This window comes from Stigmatopora argus, chromosome 1 (assembly GCF_051989625.1).
Source record: "Stigmatopora argus isolate UIUO_Sarg chromosome 1, RoL_Sarg_1.0, whole genome shotgun sequence".
Classification (NCBI taxonomy): domain Eukaryota; kingdom Metazoa; phylum Chordata; class Actinopteri; order Syngnathiformes; family Syngnathidae; genus Stigmatopora; species Stigmatopora argus.
In genome coordinates this window covers 2,327,527-2,341,088 of record NC_135387.1, presented here as the reverse complement: position 1 = coordinate 2,341,088, position 13,562 = coordinate 2,327,527, and the positions used below count along the sequence as shown (strand labels likewise).

The following is a 13,562-nucleotide window of genomic DNA, read 5'->3' as shown; positions in this document are numbered from 1 at the left end:
TGCAGGCCCTGTCTGGGTTCCGACTCATTCATGTGGTTGATATGGACACTATTGACCTGTCCAACCTGAATCGTCAGTTTCTTTTCAGGTAGGTTATTTTCCCGATTGGCTTCCACTTATTCTCTTAAGGTATGCTGTGTTGATAATGATGTTCAACATAAGCACCTTTTTACAGTAAACTCTTACCTTAGCCCGTAGCTGAAACCTACCTTTCATTAGGAGCGTATGTATTTGATTGCGTGTGTCTTTCTGTTACGACTTTCTAATAACTAACTAATAAGGGATTCTCCAACAGGATATGTTTGTATAATAACCAAATGAGTTGAGTGCTTAAAGGTTGCTCCACACTGATAACGGACCAGTCTACTTATCTTAAATAAATTTGAATGCCTGTTGAAATGTAGAGAAGAAAAGAGACATTTGGGGCACATTAAGGTAAAGTTAGCATTGCCCCTCTACCAACATGGCGATGCTTTTAATTTGTCTACACAGGTGGTATTTTTCTCTGAGTCTTCCTCTAGTACAGGGGGGCCCATTACGTAGATCGCCAAGGTACTATTGGTAGATCGCCAAGGTACTATTGGTAGATCGCACGACAATTACATTTTGGTCCCTCCCCTCTGTCGATTTCCTTAGCTAGGCTATTTTGAAATTATCATGTTCGCAGAAAACCATAGCATGAATCGAAACTGGATTTCCACCCCCGTTCCCTACCGCTCCCATACATGTTGATAGTCTAATGGGATGTATATCAATACATAATTGCTGAGCTTTGTCAGTGGCCTATAAAAAAAGGTAGGTCGTGGAAGGGTAACTCATTGAAAAGTAGATCTTGGAGGCACCCCTGCTCTAGTTTATCCTGTTGTTTCCTTTTTAGTTTGTTAGGCCTAATTTGGGACTACAACCATATTGCCCAATTACCAAAGTTATTCATCTGCAGTAGTTCAATAATGCGTGAAAGCACGTCTGGGACAGGTTTTAGTGAACACAAGCAGGGGTGACCTGGCTACACAAAATTTAAACTTTCTTGTGCAATAACCAAGGCAAAAGGTTAATGATTCCAACCGCGGCTTTCAGCGAACTTCCTGCTTCTCCATACGTATTTGCGAACCAGCTCAGTCACGCATATACTACACATGTTTTTCGATTATTTCGTGCTTATTATCGATTGTCATCATACGCCTTTTCTTCGCACTACGCTTCATTGCATCGGCTTGCTTTGGATCCATTGTGTTTCTCTTAATTCTGCACTGACTAATGCAACAACAACAAAACACGGAAAAAATGCAACGCTCTGCCCAGTCTTTGCACAAGGGAGATGCGGCTAGAGAGACATTGCGGTGAAATCATAAGTAGCCTCTCGCGGCCTGGCCAACTGGCTGTCTCAAATGCTCGTATCTCAAAATTTGTCGCGTATCTCAAGGTAAATATTTTCTCAGAATTTTACCCGTATCTCAAATTCTTCGTATGTCGGGGCACTCGTATGTCAAGGTACTACTGTATAAGGATTATAGATAATAGATAAAGTGTGATTTATGGATGGGTGGATGTTTTATAACTCCCGTCACGACAGAAAAAAAAGTGTTCCGGGGAGCACCCGGAAACTCGCTGGCGGAAATTCTTCCGAAAATGACAATGATTCATACATCACCTCTGCTTCCAGCTTTAACAACTAAAAGATTGAGTTTACACACTTAGAGAAGGTGAGGAAATTCAATTACTCGTCTATTAGGATCCAACAGCCTTTTCTGTCCACCATAAAAAAATTCAACTCTACGTTGTACGGTTTGGACAAACGTAGCGAGATAATCTTAATTAAATTTGACGTCTATGAATGAAATTCTTGCATAAAACGTGAAAAAACTCACTTACTCGTGCCTGCCATTGCTCGTTCAGGGCGCCACCATCTTACCTTTTATCGGTAGTTAAATGTGCTCTGACTGGTCAGACGCGAGTAGCATTGACACGTGTTCGTAGTGTTTACCATGTCAGCACATCCCAATAGTTCTTATGGGTGATTGAAGGTCTTGCGGACGATCATTAAAATATCAGCCTTGATACCTGCGTAATGTGTATCTTATGCTGCATCCAGAGACTCGGACACACTTCCTGGTTGTACTGCTCACGTGACTTTCTTTTGAATTCGTCCACATGCAGGCAACACTCTTCCGGAATGTTTAATCCAGGGGTCTCAAACTTGCGGCCCGCGGGCCAACTGCGGCCCGCGGGACGATAATTTGCGGCCCCCGTCTTAATATGAAAGATCAATTTTATTTATTTTTTAATTTTTTTTTTTTTTACCCCTTTCCCCATGATGGCGCCGTTTAAGTGGCAGCCAGTAGCAGTAGCTCTGTCCACTCATGTTTTTCTTGTTTTACAGCATGTTTTACATGAAAAATTAGAGGGAACATTGACATGCACCTGCTTGTGGCAGGTGTGATACTGGTGTGCCGATAGCGAGCAATGATGATGTCGTGACCGGATGATGCGCCTAAAGACGTTCCGCAGACGGACGTTTGACAGACGGACAGGTCGTACTAGTATTTGTTAGTTTAATGATTAAATACAAATACGAGTATTTGTATTTAATCATTAAACGCTGTTTTCAGCTGGATTTGACCGAATTTGAGAGCATTTTGAGCCGTTTGGCGAATGGACGTCTATAGACGTTTTTTTGCCTCCATCGCGATATCATCCAGTATTTGTATTTAATCATTAAATGCTGTTTTAGGATGGATTTGACCCGATTGCTGTCATTTTACGGCTCGGTTCTGCTACATCTGCCTGCCCAAGAGTGCTTATTCCCGGACTGCCATGCCCGCCCAAGAGTGCTTATTCCCGGGCTGCCATTGATGGTAGACGAACATTGATTTTTACTATAATTTGGACAACACCGGCGGCGGGCCGGATTAAAAATCCTAACGGGCCGTATATGGCCCGCGGGCCGAGGTTGAAAAACTTGTACACACACGATCCGGCGGGGCGAGCGTTCGAATCCCGTTTCGGCGAAACCTCCGTTCGGCCGAATGAACGTTCGGTGGAACGTCCATTCGGCGACCTGCCCATCTGTCAAACGTCCGTCGGCGAAACGTCTCTAGGCGAATCATCCGAGTACCGATGATGTCGCTCACACTGGTACTCAGTGCGCTCAGGGAGGTTGTCTTTCTGCTCAGACCAACCAAAAATTAGAGGGAACTTTGGTTCGGAGCTGAATGAACCAATCACGGTGAGGTATACGGCTCTGGAGGGCGGGACATCGGCCGGGCTGTCCAGTGCCTCGCTCACTCACTCATTCATTCCTCCAATCAGCTGGGCGGAGGAGAAGCCGTGAGGCCGATCACTCCGCTCGGCGCGCACACTCCTCCGCTGCTCTCAGCATAGAACTGAATGAGGCGCTATGATCCGTGATCCAGCCTGTGTCAGTGTCTGTAGCCATCTCCGCGATTGAAACGGAGAGCGAAAGTGCACATGCGCCACAAACCCGCGCGACTGAATGTGAAAGATCAACCCGAGACTCATTCCAAGTGGAAAAACATATTACAGAGCCCCAGAGATGTCTCTTTCAAAGCCTGCCGTGAAGAGAAAGGTCGGTGATGAGCACAGACAGTTTCAAGAAAAGTGGGGAGTGCAATATTTCTTTGTTGAACACAGGGGCACCCCGACGTGTCTCATTTACACTGAAAAAGTTGCGGTGCACAAGGAATACAATTTGAAACATAATTGTACTACGAGACATGCTGAGGAGTACGAAAAATACCAGGGAGATGAGAGAGCCAACCAGGTTGCCAGTCTTAAAACACGTCTTCTGAGGCAACAGGATTTCTTCAAGAAGGCTACCAAAGACAGTAATGCAGCAGTCAAAGCTAGCTACGCCGTTTGTGAGTTGATTGATCCTGTGCTAAGTGATCCCAAATGGCTCATGGACTTGGCTTTTCTTGTTGATATCACACATGAGCTTAATGTACTGAACAAGAAGCTACAAGGCCAGGGGCAACTTGTCAGTGCTGCCTATGACAACGTGACAGCATTCTGCACTAAACTTGTGTTATGGAAAGCCCAGCTCTCTCAGACAAACCTTTGCCATTTCCCAGCATGCAAGGCTCTCGTGGATGCAGGCACACCATTCAGTGGTGAGAAGTATGTTGAGGCCATTTCGAAGCTACAGGAGGAATTTGATCACAGATTTGCGGACTTCAAGACACACAAAGCCACATTTCAAATTTTTGCGGACCCCTTCTCCTTTGATGTGCAAGATGCCCCTCCTGAGCTTCAAATGGAGCTCATTGACTTGCAGTGCAACTCTGCACTCAAAGCCAAGTTCAGGGAGGTGAGTGGAGAAGCAGACAAGCTTGGGCAATTTTTGAGAGAGTTGACCCCCAGCTTCCCTGAACTTTCCCGAAGGTTCAAGCGGACCATGTGCCTTTTTGGGAGCACATACTTGTGTGAGAAGCTCTTCTCCACCTTGAACTTCAATAAGTCCAAGTACAGGTCCAGACTTACTGATGAGCATCTCCAAGCTCTACTGAGGGTCTCCACTGCTTCCTCCCTCAAGCCAAATGTGACTATGTGAGAAGAAGCGCTGCCAGGTCTCTAGCAGCAAGGAGTAGGCAAGAGAAGCCGTGTTCAGAATATTTCATGTTCAATGTTCCATTCAAGTTCAGAAAGTTAAAGGTTAAAGAGCTGTTAATACAGACATTTGAAACGGAATAAAAATAATTCATTTTCTCTACTTGGCCAGCCAGTGTATATCTACTGTATGCTCATTAGTATTATTTGGTTTTGTATTACTGATTGATTTATTTTTTATTCATCTTGAAGTTAATTTATTTAATTCATTATTTTTTGTTAAAAAATAAAGATATTTGATAACGTTGGAATGTTTTATCAGTGCTTTTCTTGTGGAAATTCTGATGCGGCCCAGTCTCACCCAGACTCGGCCTCTAGCGGCCCCCAGGTAAATTGAGTTCGAGACCCCTGGTTTAATCAGCAGATGATCTTTTCGATTCATACAGTATCTCAGAATTACCACATGCGATGATTTTTCTCAAGATTTTATCTTCAAAGTAACACATTTGTACTCTCTATTAAAACCTTGAATATGGAGGTGAAAATTGTGAATTGGGGGTGTCTTATACGAGAGAAATAATAACATTCAATGATTTTAAGGCAGTTTTAAGGGTACGGCTTATATGCGGAGGCGGTCAATATGCGATAAAATACGGTATTTTTCCTCTTTAACAATTTCTTCAGGTCTAAAGATGTTGGACGACCAAAAGCCGAAGTGGCAGCGGACTTCGTGAACAGTCGCGTCCCTGGATGTACAGTTGTCCCGTATCCTATCTGGAACAGATTCAAACTGTCTAACCACAATTAAATCATCCTACTTAAAGAATATGTGAGTTTTATCTCCTTATCAGTCACATCTTCAGTCACTTCAAAAAAATCCAGGACTTTGACGAGTCATTCTACAGACGTACGTATTTCTGACAGATTCTGACTTTAACGACATCCACAGACGTTAAGCTATCTTTAATTTGTCCCGATGCAGAGTTCCACATCATTGTGTGTGGGCTGGACTCCATCATTGCCAGACGATGGCTGAACGGCATGCTGGTAACCCTCTTCATCAGATCCCCTTCAACTCCAAAACGCAAATTAACTTAAATAACTTTTTGGTGACACTAGATATCGCTACTGAGCTATGAAGACGGAATACTGGATCCCAGCTCCATCATCCCCCTCATTGATGGGGGCACAGAAGGCTTTAAAGGAAACGCTCGTGTCATACTACCCGGCATGACAGCTTGCATCGATTGCACGCTTGAGCTGTACCCACCCCAGGTTTCACTTGCGCTCAGTTATTCCTTGGCAGTCATTGACGACACTAGACGTCAAATTCCATTTTACTGGGGGTGGCGGTTCGTTCTCTCCCTTCTAATCAAAAAACAAATAACTCCATTCCCCTCAGTTTTGGGGGCATTTATAGGACACTAAGGTTGATTTGGGGGCATTTACACATTACATCTTGTACGTTGCATCTTGTTGATTTTGAGTCACTGTGTATTCATTTTGTCAACAGAAAATAACCCATAAATTCCCCCAAATCAACAGGAAGTGATCCAGAAATGCCCAAAAATCAATAGGATATGACCCAATATCTATCGCCAGCAATTGATCTGAAATGCCCTAAAATTAACTGATTGGCTGCCATTGACTACTACAAGGGATATAGTCATTTCAATTCACAGCAAAATGAGCAGCTTGTGTGTCTTGTTCAGTGATGGTCATTTTTCAGCCTTTCTTACCTTGGCCATGTCTCTGAGTGTTTCACACATTGTGCTTTTGGGCACTACAGTGATGTTGCAGCTTGGAAATATGGCAAAACTGGTGGCAAGTACCACCTTGGCAGCTGCACGCTTGACAACGTGCATAAAGAGGATGGGGTCAAAATACTCATTTGCCGAATAATTCTACACTCCCTGTAGTTTTTAACATTTTAACAATTTCACTGCATAGTTGTATTCATTCATTTATAAACTATTATTAAAAAAGATGAATAAAAAAAATAACAATAGTTTCTGGCAGGATTGTGACATAGTGTAGTATAAAACTGACATCTCAATTTTCAGTGCCATTAAAATCCAATTTTCTCTGAGGGGCGAATAAAAGAACCTCTCCCCCCATAAAAATAGATTGAATATTTAGCGCTGCCAGTGAGTTAAAATAGAAATCAGAATTTATGTATTTCAGGGTTAATAGCTGGTGTTCTTCCCTTTAAATGAACAAAAATAGTTACTTACCCTATGAAGCAATAGTACTATAAAATGTAAAAAAAATCACACTAGTTGAATGTGGACTCATTTGTACTTTTGGACTAACTTTTTTATTTTCCAATCATCAGGTTAATTTCCCCATGTGTACCATCGCAACCATGCCAAGGCTTCCTGAACATTGCATAGAATATCCTCGAATATTTCTGTGGCCCAAAGAAAAGCCGTTTGGAGGTACGGAGGCATGCCGTTGTACCAAAAAAAGGACAATTTTACTCACTGTCATGTTGTTGCCATGTAGAAACAAGTTTAGACGGAGACAATCCGGAGCATATTCAGTGGGTGTTCGAGAGAGCATTGGAGCGTGCTGCTCACTTCAACATCATAGGAGTCACATACAGGCTCACGCAAGGTGAAGCTTATTCTGCGTTGTTAATGGAATCGGCAGATCTCGCATGCTTCTGGTGTTGACCAGGCTCATTTTTTGCAGGTGTTGTAAAGCGGATCATTCCTGCTGTAGCGTCTACAAATGCAGTCATCGCTGGTACTTGTGAAATACCAGGCTGATTAATTGTCTTACAATTAATTGGTTATCGATTTAGCTTAGTTTAGCGACATTATGGACCTAACACTTGTGCTAACCCGTTTTCTTGAGCCTTTTAATCGTATGTATTTTCATTTATTTTATTATTTTATTTTTGGTTAAAAAAGAGAAAATGCAGTATTCTTTTTTTATTTACGTAAACCTCTCATGCACAAATTATGATCAATTAATGAAACCATCTTTAGTGTTTTTTGTGGGCCACAAACATTTTGTTTTTCTGGATCCATTCAATTTGATTTTATTAATTAAGTTTCTATTGACATTGTATTCATTTACTAACATTCATTTATAATTGTAAGAAATAATCAGTGATTAATTAATGATGAAAAAATTTGTATTCTTTGCAGCTACCTGTGCAAGTGAAGTTTTTAAAATTGCTACAAGGTTGGTGCAAGAGACTTTTTTCACACATTCAGCAATATGTTTTGAGTTTGTCACTTATGCATCCCACTTCTTGTCGCAGTGCATATATTCCTTTAAATAATTACCTGATCTTCAATGACGTGGACGGACTGTACACTTACAGTTTTGAAGCTGAGCGAAAGGTTTGTTTTTCCAAGTGTCACAATTTTTCAGGATTTTACAGTCGTATGAAAAAGTTTGGGGACCGCTGATCATTGACGGGAAAGACAGTGCCCATGATGTTCTTATGAGCAGCCTCTCACGTCCGCTGTATGCTCGTATATCAAAATTTGTATCGTATCTCAAGATAAATACAGACACTCCCCTACTTGCGAACATTCGAGTTACGAACAACGGTACATACGAACATGTCTGCGCATAGGTGTTTTTTTTCTTTTTTTCCTTTTTTTCTTTTTATTTTTTCCAAGATGGTGCCGTCACGCGGAAGCCAGTGACAGTAGCTCTGTATATTCTTATGTTTTTCGTGTTTTACAGCCCTTCTATCTTTTTTTTAAATTACATTTTAATATTTCTTAATACATTCCTCTTTACTTTACTTTGTACTTTATACTTTTTACTTAAATGTTTTTACAACTTTCTTTGTTCTGTGAGCCTGGCTTCTTTCGGCTACTTCTTGTAGTGCTTCTTTCCGCCGTTAATACCGACGCCTGGCGCTGTGAGAGCTCACCCAGCATCCACTTTCCTCTGCCCAGTTTGTTGCAGTGCGTGAACGTATCTCCAGTGTGCAAAGAACATTTTTTATCATTAAATATCTCCTGCATCCATTATTCAATATGGTTGGTGAAAAGCAAAAGGCTTCTAGTGAGGGTGGTAGTGCAAGGAAGAGGCAAGCCATTTCATTTGAAACGAAAGTGGCAATAATAAAGAAGCTTGATGCGGGTTAGAAAATGGTGAGCGTTGCACGGGCATACAACTTGAATCGTTCGACGATTGTTCGTTAAATGTTTTTTTCAGTACAAACCAATGCATGTTACTTATACAAGCCTTAAACATACAAATGCACTTATATAAACCTTCAATATACTTATATAGGCCTTAAACATATATTATAATACAAAATATAGCACTGAATCAACTTACGAACAAATTCAACTTATGAACAATCGCTCGGAACCTAACTCGTTCGTAAGTAGGGGAGCGTCTGTATTTGCTCCAAATTTTACTCTTATCTCAAATTGCTCGTATGACGGGGCACTCATATGTCGAGGTATTACTGTATATAAATTCTCTAATATATATATAAATTCTTTATGTAAATTCTCTAATTCGTTCCAGTCCACACAACTACCAACTAAACCCTTTAAATTTGGTCAAAGTGTCCCAATTTTGTATGAAAGATGTGAGAAACACAAAAAACAGAAAATGATAATAAAATTATTTATTAATGTCTTAAAATGAATAACAAGCAAGCAAAATATATCCGTGTTAAAACGCAGGTGAACAAGAGGAAGCTAACGGTAGGAAACAGAGCTCACAAACACATGAACACACATCTACTTAACACAAAAATAGGAATTCAAACAACCTCAACATTAATAATTTCTTTGGAATTACATTTTTCACCCATTTTATTTCTCGCGACTGGTTCTCACCTCTTTGGAATTAAGTTGCTCTTCTGCGGTGCAGGTTGACGGACATTTAAAAAAAAATCAAATACGATTGTCGTTAGTTACCGACTTGTAATAATTATTTTATAATGCAACAGACAAACGTCATCAATGTAGGCGATCGCACAACTCGTGAACACTTTTTCTGGATGTGTTTTTTTGCTACGAAGACAGAAAGTTCGTCAAATTGCTCGCTGTTTCCTCCCCGTCGGCCTTCTCGTTATGTTCCTCCTGTATTACCAAGTGATCCATTAACTCTATAGTTCATTCAGCTCCTCTGTTGAGTTTGTTTTTATGCCCCTCGACCAACTCGTCAATGTCCTCATCGCTTACCACTTTTCATTCGCACTGGTCATTTTCTTGGGAGGCATGATGATAAAAACAGAAGAAGCTGCTTTATCCACACTTGGAAAAACTCAACAACAACAATAAACACAGTCAGAACTCCATGATGACGAACGGCGGTCAAAAGGACATAAGAGAGAAACTTGAAAGATAGATAGTGGTTATTGTGAGACAGCCAATGAGAGCCCAGTACAGTGTAGCGAGATTGGAAAGTGAGAATCAATGCTAGCGTGACAATTTCAAAACAAAATAATGGATATGGGAAATGTATTGATATTTGGAGGGATTTCGTAACTTGGATCTTGTTTTCGTAACTTGAGGCATCATTTGCATCTTTCGTAACCTGAAAATTTCGTACCTAGAGGCATTCTTAAGTAGATATATGATTGTACCTCCACCGGCCACACAGCCCCACATCATGATGTAACTAACACCAAATATTACTGTGGGTAACAAGTGTTTGTCTTGGAATGCTATGCTCTTCCGCCATGTACACTACCCCTTGGTATGTCCAAATAACTCAATTTCAGTTTCATCAGTCCGGGGCACCTTAGTCCAAAATGAAGCTGGCTCCAAGTGTTTTAGCTTACCTCAAGCGACTCTGTTTGTGGCATGTGCGCAGAAAAGGCTTCTGCCGCATTACGCTCCCATACAGCTTCTCCTTGTGCAAAGTGCCCTGAATAGTTGAATGATGCACAGTGAGGCCATCTGGAGTAAGATCATGTTGTGGGTCTTTGGAGCTGGTCTGTGGGTTGAGTTTGATTGTTCTCACCATCCTTCGACTGCTTATCTGACATTTTTCTTGGCCTGTCAATCTGGGCCTTAACTAGAACTGTCCCTGTGGACTTCCATTTCCTCACTATTTTTCTCACAGTGGAAACTCACAGCTGAAATCTCTGAGCTAGCTTTTTGTATCCTCTTAAACCAGTGTTTCCCAACCTTTTTTGAGCTGCGGCACACTTTTTGCCTCGAAATAAATCTCAAGAGACACCACAATCTGAAAATCTTTTAATTTAAAACTATGTCGCCTATATTTTAAATAGAATTGCTGATCCAAACAACCATTGATTTATAAAGGAAAATCTTGTATATTTACAGGGGTGCCCAAACATTTACATACGACTATGTCGCCCTCTGCTGACCAATAATTCTGCCTTGTGTTCCGTCCGCATCTGGGGGGCAGGACAACTGTTCGGCGTGCAGCCAGGTGCCTCAAGACCTCCAGTTCCCACCTTCCGCAAAACTACAGGAGATTTTGGAGTACCTAACGGAGAACGCTTCCCTGTGAGTCGAACACAACCATGTTTCTACTAATCCAGACAGTGCAGTTCATGTATTTAGGCTAACACAAATTATTATTTTGATTGAGGATGCAACTATCAGTCGAATAAGGGTCAATCAATGAATTCGATTAATGGATTAATCCAATAACAAACATTTAAAGGTCCTGTAAAGCGAAATTGTGTGTGTGTGTATATAAGTACATATCATTAATAAAGAAGAACATTTAGCAGAGGTTGACAGGTGTGTAAGAGAAAATCTTGAAACATGGATAGTGGTTGTTGTGAGACAGCCAATAGGATCCCAGTTGAGTGTAGCGAGGTTCTAAAGTGAGAATGAATCAATGCATCCGTGACAATATTTTCAAAATAAAATGACAGATAAGGAAATGTGTTTACTTTTTTGGTGATTCCGTAAATTTGATCTTTTTCGTATCTCGAGGCACTCATTTGCATATAAAAAACTTTTGTAGCCTGAATATTTCGTACCTTAAAGGCATTCGTAAGTAGAGGTATGGCTGTGTATATGTGTATACATACATGCATGCATGCATTTTATTTTCAAGTGTGTCTGTATCGTAATCTAAATTCATCCAAAAAGTCTCTATCTCTCTCTCCCTCCTCTGCGCACAATATTATAAATAGTAAACTGCAATTAATTCTGACGTGATGACAGTAAATAAAAATCAATGATAACAAAACACAATTAGAAGTCCCTGAATCATGAAAACAGTTTCTATATCTATATGAAGATAACAGTTTCTATATCTATATGAAGATAACAGTTTTAAGAAAATACCTAATAATTAAAAAAGGAGGTAGCGAACACACAAATAAACTAATATTTTAGGACATATTTACACAGTAACAAAAACAATAAATATATAGTACAGTCATACCTTGATATACGAGTGCCCCAACATACGAGAAATTTCAGATCCGAGTAAAATTCCGAGCAAATATTTGCCTTGAGATACGAACATACAAGACAGCCAGGTGGCCGAGACGCGAGAGGCTGCTTATGATCATAGCTGGGCACTGTCTTTCTCGCTGCATCTCCCTCTTGTGAAGATATCCACAAGAACTCCGGGTACTCCGGTTTCCTCCCACATTCCAAAAACATGTATGATAGGCTGATTGGACACTCTAAATTGCCCCTAGGTATGAGTGAGTGCGCATGGTTGTCCGTCTACTCGTGCCCTGCGATCGGCTGGCCACCGATCCAGGCCCCCGCCTCTGGCCCGCAGTCAACTGGGATAGGCTCCAGCACCCCACCACCCTAATGAGGATAAGGCGGTTCAGAAAATGAGATGAGTAGAGACAAAAGCAAACAACGCTAGATAGGTTCCTCTTAAAAACTCTGGCTAAAACGGAAGGTGGAAGCGAGGCAAAAAAAGCTAAGCCGGAAGAAGAAAAGTAAAAAATAAATAAAACAAAATTAGAAATAAGTTTAGTGTAAGGTAAGATTAAAACTTATTTTTAAGTGTGTCTGTATCGTAATCTAAATTCATCCAAAAAGTATCTATCTCTCTCTCTCTCCCTCCTCCGCGCACTCCGTGTTGTACTAAAAAATGTCTCATTTTAGTATAACCACTAGATACCGTATTTACTCGCATATAAGCCACCCACGCGTATAAGCCGCACCCTGAATATTGCCTTGAAATTTTTGAATATTACAATTTCTCGCGTATAAGCCGCCCCTGATTCCCAATTTTCACCTCCGTATTCATGGTAGTAATAATTGAAGGGAAAATCTTAAGAAAAATCATCACAAGTGGTATTTCTGAGATACTGTATGAATCAAAAGCACATTATTAGGTTCCTTAACATAAGGAAGTTAATATGCCTGTCATTGTAAATGCAAAATATAACATTTTTCAATTTGAACAAAGAAATAAGTCCATCTTGACAAAAACCTGATGCTTTTTGAATGACAGAAATTACAATTGTCTTAACAGAAGTTTAAGATGTGGTGGCCATATCGCCTTAAATGTCGAAATATTTTACTTTTTAAGGGGGTTTCTTAACTTGGATCTTTTTCATCTCAAGTCACTCATTGGTAACTAGAGGCATTCGTAAGTAGCGGTATGACTATACTTTTTTGTTTTTTAGCCAAAATAATACTCAAGTTGATTTCATTTTTTCGTTCATTTTTAAAGATCTGATCATATTTAACTCTTCTTACCAATGGTAGCGATTAACGCTCAATGAATTTAATCTTGGAAAAGTGACTCTGAAGGCTCATCTTTCACTACTATTGATAGCACTGATGTCCAATCTATTTCAACTTAGACGGCTGGGAGCGAGCCTTTAAAAATAGATCACAATTCATTTGTCAATTGATAAGTCAATTAATCATGACAGTTCTAATTAACGTGCTCTGATTCACCGCTCCCAGTGTTTGGCACTGTCAATTCACAGCCAATAAAGGGCCTATAAAGGGTTAGCAACAAAAAAAAAAAAAAACTCAAAATCAACAATTTTTGTCTTGAGATTTCCCTTCAGTTTGTAAAACTAAAATAGTTCATACTTC

General features: G+C 40.5%; 1 protein-coding gene across 4 annotated transcripts in view; it reads left to right on the top strand.

Annotated features, from left to right (window-relative positions):
* The window catches only part of uba3 (ubiquitin-like modifier activating enzyme 3), a 31,862-nt gene that overhangs the window by 15,876 nt on the left and 2,424 nt on the right, over positions 1–13,562 (top strand). For 3 of the 4 annotated variants that reach the window (XM_077597245.1, XM_077597324.1, XM_077597553.1), the window contains 11 exons: positions 6–88; positions 5,251–5,331; positions 5,430–5,473; positions 5,549–5,613; positions 5,686–5,841; positions 6,902–7,004; positions 7,072–7,182; positions 7,261–7,314; positions 7,722–7,758; positions 7,838–7,919; positions 10,933–11,033. In XM_077597245.1, the coding sequence (XP_077453371.1) occupies positions 6–88; positions 5,251–5,331; positions 5,430–5,473; positions 5,549–5,613; positions 5,686–5,841; positions 6,902–7,004; positions 7,072–7,182; positions 7,261–7,314; positions 7,722–7,758; positions 7,838–7,919; positions 10,933–11,033 (917 nt within the window). Of the gene's footprint in view, positions 1–5; positions 89–5,250; positions 5,332–5,429; positions 5,474–5,548; positions 5,614–5,685; positions 5,842–6,901; positions 7,005–7,071; positions 7,183–7,260; positions 7,315–7,721; positions 7,759–7,837; positions 7,920–10,847; positions 11,034–13,562 lie in introns of all 4 variants that reach the window. The other variant, XR_013299772.1, reaches the window with a different exon arrangement.